At 39.9% G+C, this 19,025-nt stretch overlaps 2 protein-coding genes across 3 annotated transcripts; one reads left to right on the top strand and one right to left on the bottom strand.

Annotated features, from left to right (window-relative positions):
• The first annotated feature begins 707 nt into the window (after window positions 1-707).
• LOC101166008 (uncharacterized) lies at window positions 708-5,766 on the top strand. Its single transcript, XM_023949647.2, has 7 exons — window positions 708-1,101; window positions 2,133-2,803; window positions 2,995-3,040; window positions 4,118-4,209; window positions 4,573-4,683; window positions 4,793-5,060; window positions 5,361-5,766. The coding sequence occupies exons 1-7, from the start codon at window positions 1,063-1,065 to the stop codon at window positions 5,565-5,567; spliced, it is 1,434 nt and encodes a 477-aa protein (XP_023805415.2). The 5' UTR covers window positions 708-1,062; the 3' UTR covers window positions 5,568-5,766.
• A 2,084-nt stretch (window positions 5,767-7,850) lies between these two features.
• Window positions 7,851-16,460, bottom strand: LOC111946431 (uncharacterized). Of its 2 annotated transcripts, none has more exons than XM_078937114.1 (15): window positions 16,295-16,460; window positions 15,274-15,446; window positions 14,654-14,876; window positions 14,494-14,569; window positions 13,881-14,128; window positions 13,644-13,775; window positions 13,356-13,426; window positions 12,445-12,548; window positions 11,184-11,381; window positions 10,982-11,068; window positions 10,459-10,718; window positions 10,128-10,253; window positions 9,788-9,928; window positions 8,414-8,537; window positions 7,851-8,246 (listed from the first exon to the last, which is right to left on the bottom strand). In XM_078937114.1, the coding sequence occupies exons 1-15, from the start codon at window positions 16,331-16,333 to the stop codon at window positions 8,029-8,031; spliced, it is 2,220 nt and encodes a 739-aa protein (XP_078793240.1). In that variant the 5' UTR covers window positions 16,334-16,460; the 3' UTR covers window positions 7,851-8,028. The 2 variants fall into 2 exon arrangements, with proteins under 2 accessions (XP_078793240.1, XP_078793241.1); XM_078937115.1 differs by having other exon boundaries at window positions 10,215-10,253.
• Window positions 16,461-19,025: the final 2,565 nt, after the last annotated feature.

The following is a 19,025-nucleotide window of genomic DNA, read 5'->3' as shown; positions in this document are numbered from 1 at the left end:
ACCACCCCCCGGCAGGGTCTGATAGCCGCCGGGGGCCGCGCACATCAGGAGGAAGAAAAAAGAGGACCCGTCAACCTGAGCGGGTCTCCATGAGCATTCAAGCTGAATGTTACGAGGCCACAAACCGATCAGTTGGAACTATGACGGACATGAGACCAGCTTGGCCTCCAGATGCAGTTCCAGCAGCCGCTGCCGAGAAGCAGCGTGGACCGCGAACGGCGACCCGCCGCCACCCCGTCGTGGCGCGTGAGGAATTTCTCCCTCAGATTGTGGGGATAACTTCACCCTCTGCTCCCAGACCGGCAGCACGGGCGCCACCTTCCCGAATTTCAGCACTGGACAGCTCCCAGGAGGAGGAAAGCTCCGATAGAGAGGAGAACCGCGGCGGGGAGGTTCTTCACGAGGAGGAGGAGGAGGAGGAGTTCGATAATGAATACGACAGCGAGGAAGATGGGGATGAGGCGGACACGTATGGAGTCAATTCAGTCTCAATAATCAGAAATGCACACAACCTATTTCACAAATACACACGCTCTGATTCACAAATGTCATTTTATACAAACGTGAAAAATAAATTCGGAAATGCACACCCTGTGTTTCACACACACACACATTGTGTTTCACACATGCACACTAAATGTTTTACAAATGCACAATAACTGTTTCTCACAAATGTGCAGTGTTTTTCTCAAAAACCTTTTAGAAATTCACAATAAATGTATCAGAAATGCACAGTAGGTGCTTCACAAACATGATTTTTAGGGACACATGTGATGTGAACTCACAGATCATTCGAATTGCAGACTGTGCATTCAAAATCCCGTTCTCGTTTGTGAATCTCCCCGTGTGTGTGAGAGATTTTTCTACGGTGAATATTGAGACTCATCTGACGGAGCAGGTCGACTAATCACACCATTGGCTAGTGAATCTGTCAATCAAACTCGTCGGCAAAGCAGGTGGGTTCGCTTTTAGCCAATCAAATGGCCCCTTACACTCCTCACTTCAAACTGACGAGGGAGGGAGCTGTTCGGCACAGCAGTTGAGAGGACGCGGGCGGCAAACATGGCGGAGAGGTCTTCCGAACGGGATCAGTCTCAGCCCGTAAGTAATGCATTTATTTGATCATTCCCTCGTTCTACGTCCTGTAATGTTATTGAATAATACGTCGAAGCGTTCTCCTTAGCCAAGTGGCATGTGTGTAAATGCTTTATGAACACTTCAGCCGAGCCAGTCGTCAGAGTACACCCACCGCAAATTAGCCTAGCTTCAGCTTAGCCTGTGCGGTCATATTTGTAAAATGGTTGAAAGCGGGGGGACATATGATGGTGTTGTCAAGTTTTATACTTGGCATACCACCAGCTCTTCACACAAAACGAGTAACTACAGCGTGGAGGCCTCGAAACAAACGTGCCGGCTTCCGACGCAAGTCGTCTGCCTCTCTGTGCGTGTGAGTGAAGCTGGTGGGACCAGCTAGCGGCTACTCTAGGTTCTTAACAGGAATCAGAAGAAACTAAGGGGAAAAACACGATTTACAGCAGCAAAAAGAAAGTTTAATAAAATTTATTGTCTGGATACGGCTGTGTTGTTGCACACCGATGCTATGCTAACTAGCTAGTTAGCTGTTCCATGCACGTGTTTCCTTGACGGTCCGGGTTAAAGTTAGACTATTTTCATTTCCCGGATATGCCATTCCTAAAACAAACAGCATTTTCGAGATATGATTACAGACGTGAATCCACTGAATGAAGCTTCGAATTTTTTTAGAGCACGGCATTGTGCTGAAAAGCCCTCGAGAGATTTTGTCAACCACTAAATGTCTTTACTTCCAATGACGTAAAGACTAGAATCCCAAATATTATATTGTTTTTAGGCCGTTTTGTTAAGTAGTCACAGGAAAACAGGATGGGAGAAATCAGCTGTCAGCAGTGAAGTTACTGTATTACACACAGGCTTCCTGTGATCAGTGTCTTGTCTCTGCTTTTTTTCAAGCTGTTCTTCACTACAAACTCAAATTATCATAACAAGAGTGTTTAAAAAAAAGTCCCCTTTCAAATATTTGAAAGTTATGTAATTTTATCTCAGCCAGCTAAATTATTTAATCCATGTTTGTCATGTTTTTATTTATTCTCTAGGAATTACTGAAGCGTGACATCTTTCAAAGGCTGCATCATCGACTGTCATGCATCTTGGAGAGGCAACCTGTTGATATGGAAGGCCTGCAGTTTGCCTGTCACCATTATTTAGTTTTATTAAGTGCTCTAGGGGACATTGTTGATGTAGACGAGGATATATTTTCTACTCTTTCAGATCTGAATACTATTATCCAGCAGGAAAGAGACAATCAGAGGACAATTATAACAGTACACTTTGAAAGTGGGTCTCGTGGACGTCCACGATTGGTAGTGTCACCAGAGACTCTTGAACATCTTGTGGAATTGGGTCTGCCAACAACTTTTATTGCCAAACTCCTTGGTGTGTCCAGAGCAACCCTATTTAGACGGATGTCCGAAAATAATATATCTGTGTCTGCCACATACAGTAAATGCAGTGATGATGAGCTAGACGCCTTGGTCACGGCAATTAAGAGCACCATGCCAGACGCTGGGTACAGGGTAATCCGAGGGGCTCTACTTGCACAGGGACACAGAGTGCAGTGGGATCGACTGTATGGATCTATGCATCGTGTGGACAGTGGTGGTGTACTTGCCAGGATGACGCGTCTGGGATGTGTGGTTAGGAGGACGTACACCGTTCCTTTTCCAAAGTATATGGTGCACATCGACACCAATCATAAGCTCATCAGGTACGTCTGAGTGTAACTGACAGAACAAGAAGTGAACAAGACAACCAGAGTAGTAGATCGCATTGAATTGGAGTAAAATACACTGAGTTTGTTCTGCTTACTTAGCAACTGATTGTATAGTGAGACTTAGGTAGATTTTGTGTACTATTTTGAGTTGTGTTGCATACAGTTACATTGTTTGTTTTTAACAGGTACAATTTTGTCATCTTTGGTGGAATAGATGGCTTTTCAAGAAAGGTAAGACTTTTCATTGTCATGGACCAAAAAGTTGCAAATCTTAAGCTTTGTCTCTTCTATTTTAGGAACATGGTTTAATTGTTTATCAACTTATCTTTTGAAGTATAGCAGTGATCTTCTTTTTTTTTTTTATCCCATCAGGAGCAAGAAGTTTAAACTTTGCTCTGAGCAATAAATGGTGGCTCAAATGAACAGTGGGATTGTGATTAAAAAAGCCAGAAATGCACGTTATTTTCAGCATATTTCTTATGCTGTTTCTCAATAAATGTAGGAAGTTGGACTTGAACATGGGTGACCCTTTTCTTGTCTATTTATTCAGAAATGGTCAAATTTGCCCTGAATCAGCTTGTAAATTAATGTTGCTTGCGCCACCTGTCATGAGATAAACATGAAAGAAGACATGCAGTTTGTTGTGTTTGACCGGGCATGAGCGACCATTATGAGCAACTATCATACATACTATTACACGCTCTTTTTATCCCACTGTGAGTCTGTCGCGTGATGAAGATTTAGCTCCTCATTTTAACTGCTCCTTCAGTGACTTTGCTAGCTTAAGACCTGTCCTAACTATAATTGTAAAAATTTTAGAAAAATGAATATGATAGAATATGAAACCTCATTTTAATATAGAAAAAAAATACATGAAAACAACATAGGTGCAGGGGCGAAGTGTCAAAAGACATACCACGGAAAAGAAACAACTGTTGTTAATGTTCCACAAAAAATTATACATTTTAGCTTATGGGCGGGAAAAGTAAAAAATATAAAGATGCATTTCTACCAAAGTGGGGTCATAAATTCAGAGTTATTTCGAGATTAACATGATACTGCAGAAATTCACAGCATGCCATCAGTAGCAGGATTAAAAACTGTAGTGCAAAAAATGAAGAATGCATTTGTTCATTCTGCAAGATTTAACTTGGAACTAAATTCCACACTGACAATACAGTTTACCAAATATGACTGAATTTCTTTATTCATCATGCTATTGTATTACTGTTGTACCTGTCACGTGGACATTAAGCATTTTTGCACCCATAAATATTTGTCAATTGTATTTGTACTTGTCATCCATAGATCATGTACCTGAAGGTAGCAGACAACAACCGGGCAGACACCCACTTGGCCTTCTTCAATGAAGCTGTGAATGAGCATGGCTTTCCTCTGAGGTATTCTTTTTATTCATAAAGAAATATTTTATTTACAAATCAGGCAGTATATGTTCATGGTTATTTGTAAAAAAATATAACAACTTTTTTAGAATCTTCTCCAAAAACAAAGGCAACTCTAAGACTCACTTTTCGCCCATTAATAACATTTTAGACCCCCCTTAACAGTCTCTCTCTCTCTCTTCTCAATTTTTTCACCCAATGATACATGTAACCCCTTTCCTGTAATTTCTTAACTTAGAAATTCAACTTATTGTCAACATAAACAAGAAAAATTACATAAAACAGTCAAATTGATGTGTACCGTATTGGCAATGCTTTTGTAGTTATGCGTTTGAGACATGATTTTCATGTTATTGCCAGGGTGAGAGGAGATCATGGAGGAGAAAATGTGGGCATAGCAGAGTTAATGTTCACAGTACGTGGAACCGACACAAACAGCTTCATTGCAGGAAAAAGTGTACACAATCAACGGTGAGTTAAACCAAGTTTTGGAAGTATTTATATATACATAGAATTAAATGATGTATTAAAAAGAAATGACAATATAATAGCATTTCTTTTTGTTTCCTTCCAAATACAGGATTGAGCGTCTCTGGCGTGATGTCTTCATGAGTGTCACTGGCTTATATTACAATATCCTGCACTCCCTTGAGGACCAAGACTTGCTCAACATCAGCAACATCCTTCACTTATTCTGCTGCCACTATATTTTTCTACCACGCATTCAGGCCAGTTTGGATGTCTTTAGTGACGCGTGGGACAGCCATCCAATCAGGACAGAGCACAACATGACCCCAAATCAGCTGTGGCAGTTGGGCTTGGCCCAGAACCCTGTTTCTGATCCCCAGGTAAATGCTTCATTTAATGTCACTATACTGTACTACTGATTTGTGTGCACTTTGACTAAAGTGAATTGTATCAAGAACTGTGTCATGAAATTACAATGAATTTTCAAAAATGAACCGCAAAATTATGAGCTATCAGATGTACTAATCTCACTACTTTGTTAGGGATGACTAATTAAAAAAATAAATTCAGTAATGGAGATCTGATGTTTTGCCTGCCAGCAACAATGTAATCATTAGGACACTGTGTCTACATAATCTTAAACATAAAAACTGTATGTAAAAACTTTTTTTTTTGGTCAGGGTACACAGGTTCCAGAGATTGAATGGGAGGAGAGTGGATACATGGCTGAACCTCATCCTGGGATCAATGTCCCGGTGTTTGACAGTCCTCTTTCGGGTCCACAAATGTTGGAACTGCAGGACAACATCAACCCATTGCAACATTCAGACTGTTTTGGAGTGGACCTTTATCTTCACACTGTCCAGTATGTAGAGAACTTAATGTAGGCTACATATTTAACAGAAGGAGAGAGACTGAGGAGAGGACGACAAAGTTCAAATAATACTGTATTGTTCAAGGGACTTCATTTTGTCAGGGTGGTATAAAATACATTTTCCGTTGAAATATAATTCAAATCAGATCTCACATTTGTTTTGTTCATGTTTTCACTGAATTTTACTCTGCAATAAAGGGGGATTGATTGTGTGCACTTTGTTTGTATGAACATCTTGTTTTTAACCAAACCCAGAGATAAGAGTCTTCTTTGCAAGGGTGACCTGGACAATAGTTTAGCAGCACATGTCTGCAAAATGATTTGTGGGCTGAGCAGGGAGTTGTATGAATTTGACGGTGAGGTTATCTTGAGGTAACGTACCACTGCATCTATAAACTGGACTGGTCCAACAACACGGATGGTCTGTCCAGGAAGGGCCAGTCGCCTTCATCAGATTTTATTTGTAGGTGAACGTCACTTGCTTTTGTATTTAATTTGAATGCAACCGCAGATTAGTAAATTTCAATTAATCCAGTGGTTCCCAAACTTTTTCTGCAGGGCCCCCCTTTCTGAAGATTAGAATATTTTCGAGCCCCCCCACACTGACACAAACATACAAATCTTTTGTTTCTAAACTCCACCGCTCCTTATAACATGTGATTAATGAGAAATCTTTCTCTGAACGGTAGAATTCTGTTATCTAAAGCTGAAGGAATCTCTAGATCTGTCTGTGTCTCTGTCTTTAGAAACACATCTGTAACCTAACAAAACATTTGATTTTATTTGGAGGAAAAAATGTCATTAAGGAAAAATGTTTTGTGTAACACCAGAAAACATGGGGGCATGGATGTATTAACCTTTGAAACTTAAAACAACTCTTTAAAATAAAGTGGTTAAGTAATTTATTGAAAGGGGAAGACAATATCTGGAATGCATTTCCCAAATATATATTTGACACAATGGGAGGCATTAAATTCTTGCTAAAATGTAATTGTAAAATTGAAAAATTACCCACAAAACTTTTACAAAGAAGCCCTGCTGGCCTGGAAACTCTTTATAAACGTAATTTTTCAACAACTTGTTTTATTTGGAATAACAGTAATGTACAATACAAGAAATCATTTTTCCTAGATGGTATGATAATGATATTGTTTTAATCAGACAACTTTTTAATTCTCATGGACATCTTCTGACATATGAAGAATTTCTTTTAAAATTCGGTATTCCTGTTCCACCCAGAGAATATGCAATAGTGTTAAATGCCGTTCCAACCAGTCTACTTCAACTGTTTAAAGGGATTTAGAACACAAGTCAATTAAGAACCCAGACAATTTTTTGGGACAATGTGGATATTTGTGTTAATTCAGTTTCCAATAAACAAATAAGAAATCTTTTATACCACAACCTTACCTGCTGGGAGGTTTTATTGGGAATCCAAATGTGTGGACATAAAATGGACTTATGTTTGGACTATTAGTAAATACTGTCTAAATAACAAAATAAAAAAGGTGTCCTTCAAAATACTGCATTGTATATATCCTACCAAAAAAACTTTGAGTAGTTATACTGTGGACATGGACCTGTTTTGTTCATTCTGTGGAACTGAGGAGGAAACTATTTATCATCTGTTTGTGGACTGCAGACATACAAATAAGGTTTGGATTGAAGTGGGAAACTATATTGGAAATATAACTAAACAAACTGTTACATTTTTAGATAAAGACATTATTCTGGGTTACCTTAATGTCAAAGTAGACAAAGATTGTATCTTCATTATACAATTGTTTTTATTATTGGCAAAATTCCATATCCATAAAGCCAAATGGTCAAACTCCAAACCTAAATTCCAGCAGTTTTTGAGTGAAATCAATCAGTAATGTACCATTATCAAACATCTGCAAAAACAAAAAGCAATTCGAACTAATTTAATTTTTGAAAGATTTAAAATTTATGAAACCCCAAAGATTTTTGAAGTAATAATTCTTTTTGTCTTATGTTGTATATGTATGTGAACATATTTATATACTTTGTTTTATTTCTTATATTTTTCTGCAATATGTATACATTTCAATTCCCCCTGAGACATTCACATTGTTATTGTATTATGTTGTTTGTCAATAAAGTATGAAAAAAAAACCACCGCGCCCCCCCTGCAATACCTCCGCGCGCCCCCCAGTTTGGGAACCACTGAATTAATCTAATATGGAAAGGGGTACAGAACAAAGTGATGCAAATTTCTCCACTGAACTTTGTGGTAGTTGATTTACAGTTGTCTGTGAAAGTAATACACAGGAAAGTCTTGACAAAACTTTATTACAATTAACTATTCGTTGTACAGTCTTCACAACAATTGCAGTATAATAACAGCTCGTTTTAAAACACTGAGGTGGCCCAATTTAAAATTGCCTTAACAAGGGCAGTTAACATTTTAAAGTGCTAGACAAAGAACTTCAAGCAATAACAGTAAACTTTTATTACACTTTCCCAAATCCTGAGCTGATTGAACTTAGAGCCATGATCATATCCTCTTTAAACATTTTGTAGGTGCTGTAGTGACTCGGAAGCTCCAACGTGTATAGGCAGGTGTGAGCAACTGGGTAGGTTGAGCGCACTACCTTTACATATAGGCTCCTCGTTTGGTGCTCCCATCCCACCCAGAACTTCATAAGGTCGCACAGAACCTTCGGTGATGCTGTGGAAGAGAACAATCGAACTATGTGACACTTCTGCATGTATTACACTTGCACCAAAAACGTGTAAGTTTCATCAAATTTGCATTGACATTACCATCATCACTATCCCTCCTAGGACAAAAACATCAAGAAGCTAATCGAGATGCAATGAGTATGAGACCATTACCTTCCTCAATGAATTTCCTTAGGAACCCAGTCACTGTACTGATGTCCTTCAATGGAACAGGCTCCTCGTCATCTTCATCACTGTCACAAATAGATTGTGGCCAGCAAATGCTCTCTATCATGGTCTACAGGTTATCAGAAAAAAAATTTAAAGGTTCTTAGTGTTACTGTGTACAACATATTTAAGATAACATTCTACAGTCACAGGGCATCAGTAAAGCAGAATTAACTGCTGGGGAAATACATTGGGACAAAAAAGTATTTAGCCAGCTACAAAATGTACAAGTGCTCCCATTTAAAAATGAAAGGGCTTCTTACATAAGTTGCAAGTCTGTGAAAGCCAGAAATACTGCTTGGTTTAGGTGAGCAAATAATTTCACCATATTTTACACAAATTTTAACAATGTGATTTTCTGGATTTTTTTTTGACAAAGACATCTGATTATTTCTTTATTCAAATTGTGAATCAGGAGCACAAAAAATGTATTTGGAAAAGGCTTCAAGCTGTAACGGCTGGCATTGTCAGCAGACCAAAAACTCCCTGCTCTGCACCATAATGATTCATCCACCTGTAGACAAACATCTTAATTTTCCTCATCCGACCAGCTATCTGTTTAAAAACCATTTGCATAGCTCTAATATTGCTCACCACTTTTGTTCCACCAGTAACGTTAGGTTTAAGATGTTTGGTTGTAAGCTAGCGGGAGAATGTTTGAACAAAAGGATTTAGGGTAACGAAGGCTCGCTTACTCCGTGCCAACAGTCATGCCCACAACTCAGAGGCGAATTTCTAATGAATTGCTGCTGCCCTGCAGAAACTGTCCTTGCAATTTAAATAATAAACCAGCATTTAAACCAGCTTAGTGGCCTTGTCGCAGACTGTCCGCCCTGGGACTGTAAGGTAAACAGTTCAAATCTAGGCCGAGTCATACCAAAGACTAAAAATGGAACCCAATGCCTCCCTACTTGACACTCAGTATTAAGGGGTTGGATTGCGGGTTTTAATCCACTAAATGGTTCCAGAGCGCAGCTGTGTCTGCAGCTCACCGCTCCCCCAGGGGATTGGTCAAATGCGGAGAGCAGATATCGCAAATACTAAAAAACTCAACTAAAAGACCATTGTAAATATTTTTTTGGATAGCGTGAAAGATAATCGTAATGGGACTGATGTTGATTTTTTATTTTCTAGTAGTCATCTTGACCACAGGATTTAAGTCCTGTAACAGTAGTTAGTCTCTGCAGATTTTAAGGAACAGGGTATTGTTCGATCATTCTGACGCATCTTTCACCATGCAGCATTGGAAACAAAAAAATTACTTGAGTCTTTAAAATCAAAAGCCAGAAATCGTTCCACTAAAAACACAAGCAAAGTTACCTGTGAGCTAAGTTCCACACTTGCCTCCCTGGGGAACAGTATACAGTGGACATCTGGTCTGGCTAAAATAAGTGGCCAGATTCCAGTATCTTTAAGACCTTTCCGGATCTGCTTAATTGGCTGCATTCCATTGTGAAGTACCTGGAAAATAGTGACATAACAGAAGGTGGTTTTTAACAGTAAGAGGCTTAGCATCCTCCACAAGGCCGGCCGTTTTAACTCCATAGAGACGATGGCCTGGTCTGACACCAAAACTATTAGAGGGTCATGTTAACAAGTTTGATTTATATAATGATCAGCGTCACGTCAGCAGTATCTCGTCTCAATGTAAAATGCTTACAGCCTTTGAAAGCAGCAGCTGAAACAGCAAGTCGTGATTGGTGGAATTCGGAGTAGGCTGATACCAGGACAGGCAAAGATCACTCACACGGGTGATTTCTTCCACTGTAAGTTCCGGTTTCTTGAGCTACAGACATCACAAAAATGGTATAGGAATTAAGTATTACAGTTCCCTTCATACAGTCCAGAAAAAATAAATTTATAGCCAACATAGGGACACAAAAAGCATACTTCAACAATGACCAATGATTTTTCATCAATTTGTTATGTACACCACAAATGTGCTGCTGCCCTGTGGTACATTGTTGCAAACCTTAAACTGCTTAACTTACCAAAGCAATAGTTTCACGATGCTCAATATCGGCAACATCCTCTATGGTCAGAGCTGCTACTGCCGTGTCAATGTCACCCCCAGTCAGTAGAGTCACGACAGCCATACTAAGTCCTGGTAAACCGGACCCACCATGAAAGAAGTTATGTCCAATAATCCGACCTGCCATCTCAAACAGCTTGCATTCCCGTAGCACCCCAGCAGCTGAGGGAACTAGATGGTCTCTTTCCCCTTCAAAAAGGGGTGTAAGACTGGCGGATCCTTAAAATACAAGAATTTTGGTTAATTTAAAAAAAATACTACACACCTTTTAAACATAGCAATCTGTCTAAACAAGCCATCTATTGAGAAAGTGAGGTGAAGAATTCAGACAGAGGTGTAAAATGGGCAGGTCAGTGCTGTTGTGACAGCAGGAGACTTGTAGACAAGTCAGAACTTCTACAGTTTATTTTAATTTAATGGATTTTAACATAAGATATTCCAAATATTTCAAACCTTCTGTTAGTTCACCAACATATACAAACCTAAATTAATACTGAAACCAGTCGTCAATTTCTGCATGGCCATTGACAAGACATGTCGTGTGACCCCTTCACCAATTGCTGCATCTCCTAGACAGAAATATAGGTCTGGGAATTAAGGTGCATGCATTGGACTTCCATCGCAAAAGCAAGGAAAACACTCAAAATTCATTTCAGCAATTTCACAATTTGGGGTATGAAATACCTGTCAGCATGCACTTGAAAGGAGCTGCCCATTCGACATTATTCCTTTTGTAGAATTCTATAAATGAACGGTCCTTGTCTTCTTCTGAATCAAACATGTTGATTGACAGCAAGAGGTGTGGGCATTTTGAGTAACGCAGCAGTAGTTGTTGTCTGAACAATTGACATGCTTCCTTGGGGTCTTCTTCCTTCTCCCATGCTGAAAATGTAGTAAATCATATAATTAGTTAGGATAATTTCTATCAGCGAAGTTTTGCAACCCCTACATTTTAAGCAAATACAAATTTTTAATTAGTGTTTATTTGTTATTCAGTTAAACATACAATTGGTAAATGTTATTATAGCCCAGGGGTCAGCCACCTTTCCCACTCAAAAAGCCAGTGGGATCAGTTCCCACAGAAATGAAAACACAGGGAGCTGCAACACCCTTTGGAAAACCTGGTGTTTCCAGTGAATGGCATCATTTCACTTGTTGTTAAAGTGGAAGAGACATTAATTTTTTTATATCCATCATTTCAATGGGTTCCGATGAGAACTATTTTCCAAGAGTCCACAAAGCTAGCAAATATGTTGTAATTAACCTGCAGTTAATCCGCTTCTCCAATAGTTTTGAAAAACTTTTGAACAACGAACAACTTTTTACCCTGATCTCGATCAGGATGCTTTTGGGCAAACGATATGGGTTTATTCTGAAAGTCACACCACATTTGAGACTTTGTTGTTTGCCAATTCTTCATTAAATATTGTTCATATTTTACACCGACAGGAGTCGTGGCGGGACGTAGGTCAATAGTCACATCGAACTTTACTTAGAAAATGTATACATTTCAACTAGTTTTTTGTTTTATTATTTTTATGAACAATCTCGAAGTTGAACTCTTGTTGTAGAACGGCTGTGTGGAATCATGCACACATTGCGGCCCTCAAGGCCAGAAGTTGTCTCTTTGCCCTCTCCCTTAAATATAAAAAGTAAATATGTAAAAATAGTCCCCTTATATTTTCCTGGGTTGTGTTTTAAAGGGGTAATAATGGTGTTAGTCTTAATTTAAGCCAGTGTATGCTACAGTTCAATATTTGTGATACAAATCAGCTGTTTTTTTCTCTTAAGTATTGGTACCGTAAGTGTACCAATAAGGGGGATAAATAAATAATTAAAAATATATATAAAAATATCCATCTCTATTTAAAAATAAAACATTTAAAACAAGAAAATGATCCAGTTTCAAACAACACATTAACTGTACTTGTTCTGCATAAATTACCAGCTGATGGTGGGGTTGACAATCCCTGAAATGAGGGTCCTGGCAATTCCTCAACACTTGTCATACTGGCTGCTTCCCTGCTCATAGTATTTGCAATGTCTTGTCTTAAGAAAAAAATATAAAATAACATACAGAAAAGGGAAACACAGAAAAGACATGTTATTTTTTTAAAAAGACAATGAAAACCTGAACCACACTTCTTTGCTGTTTTATCTGGATCATTACATGGACAACTTTAATTTAGTTTCCATGGACAAAATTAATTGGAATGATCTAATCGGAAAAAGGTTTTCTGTGCCCATGTACACGGTTGGATTTTAACCCGACCGTTGATCTGATCAAGATATTTTGACCATGTAACTGCGGCTAATGACCACATGCATTGTAACTGCATCCACGGCTAAATGTTGTTGATGGCATGTGTTAGCCTAATCCTAACCCTTCTTACAGGTGCCATTGAGAAAAAAAAAAAGCACGGATTGAAAAAATATATATAAGCGAACAAGTACTTTATAATAATCATAATAAAAACAATGTTTACAGGATCATCTTGCTCTATGCTGCAGCTTTGTTCACAATAGAATGTTTCTTTTTCAAAGGTCGTTTCCAGTATTTTTTTGGACTGAAAAGTAACAGAATCCTGTTGACTTTCATAACCAAGATTTATCAGAATAAATTATCGTTCAATTAGACATTTTTATACACTGACCAAACTTTACAGCTAAAGTGATCGAAGGTGTAGCTAAGAGAATCTGATTATTTTCAAAATAAAAGATTTTTCAAATATATTTTGTCTAGCACAAAATAAAAAATATGGGTATAATAAATGTTTTCTTCCACGGCCCATTGCCAACTGATCAGTACTGGTCTGTGGCTTGGGACCACTGATATGGACAATTAAAACTTTTTACCCTTCACCACACGTGCTGGCATGAAACGGAAGGTCATCATGAGGGTAAGATGCCTGACAGATCGGGCAAACCTGCCAAAAAAAAAGAAAATTCAGTTTATGAACCTAAGAATTAAGAATTAAAAAACGCAATTATAAGTCGTTTTTGATCTTAATTGGTTTTATTGTGCGTGTCCCTTGAAAATATTTGGTAATATCACTTCTTTCACCTCACATTATTATGAAGTGATGTTTATGCTACACTGGTGTCTAAGGTGGGGAAAAAAAATGCAATTTTTGCCTCCATTACCTCACAGGTTTTTTCCATGGCAGTAGATTGTCCTTTCTCAGTGGTATGAAGGTCTTGGACAGCTGTAGTACAGAGAACTGGATCTTCATTAACTATGCTGTCTTCATCAGGAGATGCCTCAAAATCATCCACCTTAAAAAATAAACAAGAGCTAGACCTATTGACATACATTCATTCATTTACTCAAAAAACAAAAAAAAAAATTAACAGAAATTGGAGGAAAGCTACATAGCTTACATTGCATTCCTCGACATGTAACGATAACAGCTGAAAAGGCATTAGTATTCCACATTTCATGCAGTTTGCCTTTGGCATCTTGGCAAACTCAGGAGAGTCATAGGGAAGTGGTTGAACAGATAGCTGCTCCTGTAGCGGAACTAAAAATAAAGTGTTCTTGCCGCTGCAAGATGCCCCTTTTAGTGTGTCAAAGGTGTACCCCTCAGGGCCTTGTAACACTGATGTCAGCTTACGACGTCCACTGCCACCTATTAAAAAAAAAAAGTTTCCAATATAAAATAAATCATGCAGTAATTATCAGGTAAGCAGGTCTTTGTCAGGATTTTCTTTTCAATATTCACGACTAGTGTGAATGGTTAATATAAAAAGGAGGACATTATCTAGAGCTTTTATTTCAAAAATAAATACATGAAAAAAATGAATACATTTTGAAGCCTTTAATTGATAGGAGACCGAACTGGTGAAACAGGGAGTGATATGCATCAACAAGGGCCAAAGACTAAAGTTGAAACTGACACCAGCCTTGTAGATGGGGCATCTGCTCTACCACTAAATCAAGGATGCTCCATTTGGAGCGTTTAATAAAATAATCCCTGGATATTTAAAATCCTACCTGTGGATTTATAAAACATCCAGCCTCCTTTCAATGTGTTTAACTTGGGAAATACCTCACAAAGCTGAGCTTCAATCTTAAAAAGAAAAAAAAAATTAGAATAATAACGTAACACAGCAAATTATCTCTATGTATTCATTATTAGGCATAAACCAATTACCTGACTGTGTCCCCAGTTCTCTGCTAGAGATATCATGCGTCTTCCAAGGCCAGCAGTGGCAAGCTGTAATTCTTCTGCTGAGCTCTTTGGTGTGAAGTCAGTGGGTCTTGGAAGAACATAGACATTGAAGACACATGTTTTGACAAGAGATGTGGCAGGAGCAGAGAATCGCCTTTTCCCCTTTGGACCATCAGCAGCCTTGCTGAAGATGTGTGGGAATGTCCTATAAGGGAATAGGTTGTCTATGTTAGCAAGTGCACTTTCTTTATTGTTCATATTGGAGATACAGGGGTCTTCAATGCTTTTCTGGTCAAGAGCCCCTTGCTAATGAGAAAAAAAACAGACTCCCCATTACATCTAGTAAAAAAACATGTTACAGACTAATCATATGAATTAATCGCTTGTTAGATGTAATTGACAGCACAATAATCAGTGTTGTGTAAATAAAATTGTTTGTTTACATTATCTTTTAAAATTAATATTTGGAACTATGTGTACCTTTTTTTCTAAACATTTAGCCACATAATCACCAAATATTTAGTAAACTCTAACATTGTTATTAGATTTTTCAAAGTTTTTTACCCTGTGGTATAAAATGTATTCAATTAAAAGTGCATCACCTTTTCATGCTCTGCCTCACGGTTGGAGAACTGCATACAGTGCTCTGACTGCTGCCTACTGCCAAGCCTGGCATGCTCTGACCAGTCGCTTGAGATGTAGTTGGAGCTTCTAACCTTTTGCCCAATAAATCACACAAAGCTTGAGCTGTGCGAACGGCCAGAGCCGATAGTTCCTGTAAAATAAATAAACATTAAAGAAAGGCTTTACATGCGTTTGTCTGACATCCGGGACAATTGAGCTGATTTGAAAGTAGTAGAGAAGGGGGATTTAGTACTTAGTTTCTACACTTATCACTGCTGACAGCTGATTTCTCCCATCCTGTTTTCCTGTGACTACTTAACAAAACGGCCTAAAAACAATATAATATTAAGGATTCTAGTCTTTACGTCATTGGAAGTAAAGAGATAGTGGCTGACAAAAATCTCGATGGCTTTTCAGCACAATGCCGTGCTTTAACTGTAACTTTAACCCGGACCGTCAAGGAAACACGTGCATGGAACAGCTAACTAGCTAGTTAGCATAGCATCGGTGTGCAACAACACAGCCGTATCCAGACAATAAATTTTATTAAACTTTCTTTTTGCTGCTGTAAATCGTGTTTTTCCCCTTAGTTTCTTCTGATTCCTGTTAAGAACCTAGAGTAGCCGCTAGCTGGTCCCACCAGCTTCACTCACACGCACAGAGAGGCAGACGACTTGCGTCGGAAGCCGGCACGTTTGTTTCGAGGCCTCCACGCTGTAGTTACTCGTTTTGTGTGAAGAGCTGGTGGTATGCCAAGTATAAAACTTGACAACACCATCATATGTCCCCCCGCTTTCAACCATTTTACAAATATGACCGCACAGGCTAAGCTGAAGCTAGGCTAATTTGCGGTGGGTGTACTCTGACGACTGGCTCGGCTGAAGTGTTCATAAAGCATTTACACACATGCCACTTGGCTAAGGAGAACGCTTCGACGTATTATTCAATAACATTACAGGACGTAGAACGAGGGAATGATCAAATAAATGCATTACTTACGGGCTGAGACTGATCCCGTTCGGAAGACCTCTCCGCCATGTTTGCCGCCCGCGTCCTCTCAACTGCTGTGCCGAACAGCTCCCTCCCTCGTCAGTTTGAAGTGAGGAGTGTAAGGGGCCATTTGATTGGCTAAAAGCGAACCCACCTGCTTTGCCGACGAGTTTGATTGACAGATTCACTAGCCAATGGTGTGATTAGTCGACCTGCTCCGTCAGATGAGTCTCAATATTCACCGTAGAAAAATCTCTCACACACACGGGGAGATTCACAAACGAGAACGGGATTTTGAATGCACAGTCTGCAATTCGAATGATCTGTGAGTTCACATCACATGTGTCCCTAAAAATCATGTTTGTGAAGCACTTACTGTGCATTTCTGATACATTTATTGTGAATTTCTAAAAGGTTTTTGAGAAAAACACTGCACATTTGTGAGAAACAGTTATTGTGCATTTGTAAAACATTTAGTGTGCATGTGTGAAACACAATGTGTGTGTGTGTGTGAAACACAGGGTGTGCATTTCCGAATTTATTTTTCACGTTTGTATAAAATGACATTTGTGAATCAGAGCGTGTGTATTTGTGAAATAGGTTGTGTGCATTTCTGATTATTGAGACTGAATTGACTCCATAGACACGGACGCTGACCCCCCAGCTTCAGGTAGTTCAGGGCTGGATCATATTGTAAGGCCTGGAGGGTTGAAAGATGGGGTAAACAACAAAAAATTGAATGAGGGTATTGAAGGGCTAGAGGAATGATCTGGGGAGAGCGCACGCACACCACCAAAGAGGACCCAAATTCTTGGCCACAATGACAATTTATTCCGATGGAAAAAACATATGAATGGCCAAAAAGTTCCAGTTAAAAGACACTTAAAACAAGCATAAAATGCGTCTAAAAATTCTAGGCACGGATTAAAACAGTAAAACACGATAAAAATCCCAGGAACAGTTGAAAAAGGATAAAAGAGACCTAAAAGTCCAAAGAACAGTTAAAACTGGTTTAAAAATGCAGCTCAAAGGGGGGAATCACTGATCCCAAACCAGGAGACGTCTCTCTTCCCCCGACGCTGTTCCGAGGATCCCTCCAGTCATACACACAAAGACCTGGGGGGCGGGCTCCGTTCCGCCTCTGGGGTTTGTGACCGGCACTCCTCCGCGTCACCTCCAGCTGGCTCTCCTGGACACGCTGGAATCTGTGGAAACAGGCAAGCGGCAGCACGAAAAGCAATTCCTGATGCAGGCTGCCACTAGCCCTCCCACCTATTTCCACCAGTCTGCTGAAGCCCGTTCGGCTACTTACACACAGGCAGGGTCCCTGCCCTGCCCTTGCGTGTCGATCGCTCTGCAGACTGATGGTCCCAGCGCCCAGCGCTCTCAGAGTGTGTGTCCCGATCACAGCGAGTCTTCCCGACGTCTGGCGGTCCCGACGTCTGGCGGTCCCGGCGTCCCACTCGCGCCCCGCGTGCATGCGCCTGCTGTCGGTGTGCGACTGCCTTTGGCTTTCCTCCTCAGGACTTTTATAAGTCCCTCCTGATGAGGAGCAGGTGCGGTGGATCGGCGCGCTATGTTACAAGGGGGGTGTGTCCATAGAAAGCATGCAACAAACAGGTAGCACCACAAACATGCAAAAGAAAAACACCCTACAACATGCAATCCCCCCACATCATCACAATATTTCGGACAGGCCGGGTGTGACAGAATGCCAGGAGGACAGCGCATCTCCAGCTTCAGCGGAAGAACGCTGTATTACAGGGCTGGAGCTAGCAGGTGACGGTGCTGAGCCACCAGTAGCCCGTGTTGACTTACCTGCCCCAGAGCGGCAGGTTTTCAAGGTAAAGCGTCACCCTGAAACAAACACAGAATTGATTGACTGGTTTCTGGAAGTGGAGAAAAGGTGTCTTATTGTTGGTGACTCAAATGTATCCAGAATCCCTGAATATTCCATCCCAGATCTACAGATTGAGAGGTGTCCAGGTGCTAATTTTCGCCACATGCAGGCTTTATTTGAGATAGCCCACGTTCCGTGGGATTTGGTGGTTCAGAATGTGGTCATTGCAGCCGGCATTAACGCCAAAGGTCAGAACATTAAAGAAACTGCAGTTAAACAGCTCCAGCGGGCTCTGAAGATGGCTAAACACAGATTTCCATCTGCTGTCATCTGGGTTCCCTTGGTTAATTTTTCTGGTAACTTATCTGCAATGGAGCAGAACAACATGAAACTACTAAATCAGCATATTAAAAAAAAAATATGAGACACATCCCCCTGCTGGAGGACTCGCATTTTGCAACAGAAAAAGATGCAATTCACTGGACCGAGGACACGGCCAGAGCAATGTTGGAACATTGGAGGTATTTTTTAAAGTGGAATACCCACTAAGTCCATTCAGGGTAGAGTGTGTAAGGGGACAGCCCTTTATGGCCCCACAATATCATGGTTTTGACTGAAAAGTGATGCCCTGACAGAACAACAAGGTGACCTCCTCAAAAACGGTTTAACTTTTATTTCCATAGATAACTTTTTAAAAAAATACAGACCCAAAACACAAGACTGTATTGATCATGTTTCCTGTTCTTTGTGGGATTAACATTTGGTGGGACAAACCGAAACTTTTGTTAGCACAAGAAAGTGACAACATAAATATAATATTGCTCATAATGGATAGGTGCATAGCCCACTGGTGGAGCATTTTCTCATGACCCAGGGTTTTTCTTTATGGTGAACAGTGTG

Source organism: Oryzias latipes, chromosome 19 (genome assembly GCF_053564925.1).
Source record: "Oryzias latipes strain Hd-rR chromosome 19, Olatipes_Hd-rR_3.1".
Lineage (NCBI taxonomy): Eukaryota > Metazoa > Chordata > Actinopteri > Beloniformes > Adrianichthyidae > Oryzias > Oryzias latipes.
The sequence above is the reverse complement of the archived record's forward strand: the minus strand, read 5'-3'. Positions and strand labels throughout refer to the sequence as shown.

Excerpts from the sequence above, each read along its gene's own strand:
- LOC101166008 (XM_023949647.2), top strand. The coding sequence starts at position 1,063 with ATGGCGGAGAGGTCTTCCGAACGGGATCAGTCTCAGCCC. Across the intron at positions 1,102-2,132 it reads AACGGGATCAGTCTCAGCCC|GAATTACTGAAGCGTGACAT; the intron begins GTAAGTAATGCA and ends TTTATTCTCTAG. Across the intron at positions 3,041-4,117 it reads TAGATGGCTTTTCAAGAAAG|ATCATGTACCTGAAGGTAGC; the intron begins GTAAGACTTTTC and ends TGTCATCCATAG.
- LOC111946431 (XM_078937114.1), bottom strand. The coding sequence starts at position 16,333 with ATGGCGGAGAGGTCTTCCGAACGGGATCAGTCTCAGCCC. Across the intron at positions 10,719-10,981 it reads TGGTTTCAGTATTAATTTAG|GATCCGCCAGTCTTACACCC; the intron begins GTTTGTATATGT and ends TTGTATTTTAAG. Across the intron at positions 8,247-8,413 it reads AAGGAAATTCATTGAGGAAG|CATCACCGAAGGTTCTGTGC; the intron begins GTAATGGTCTCA and ends TCTCTTCCACAG.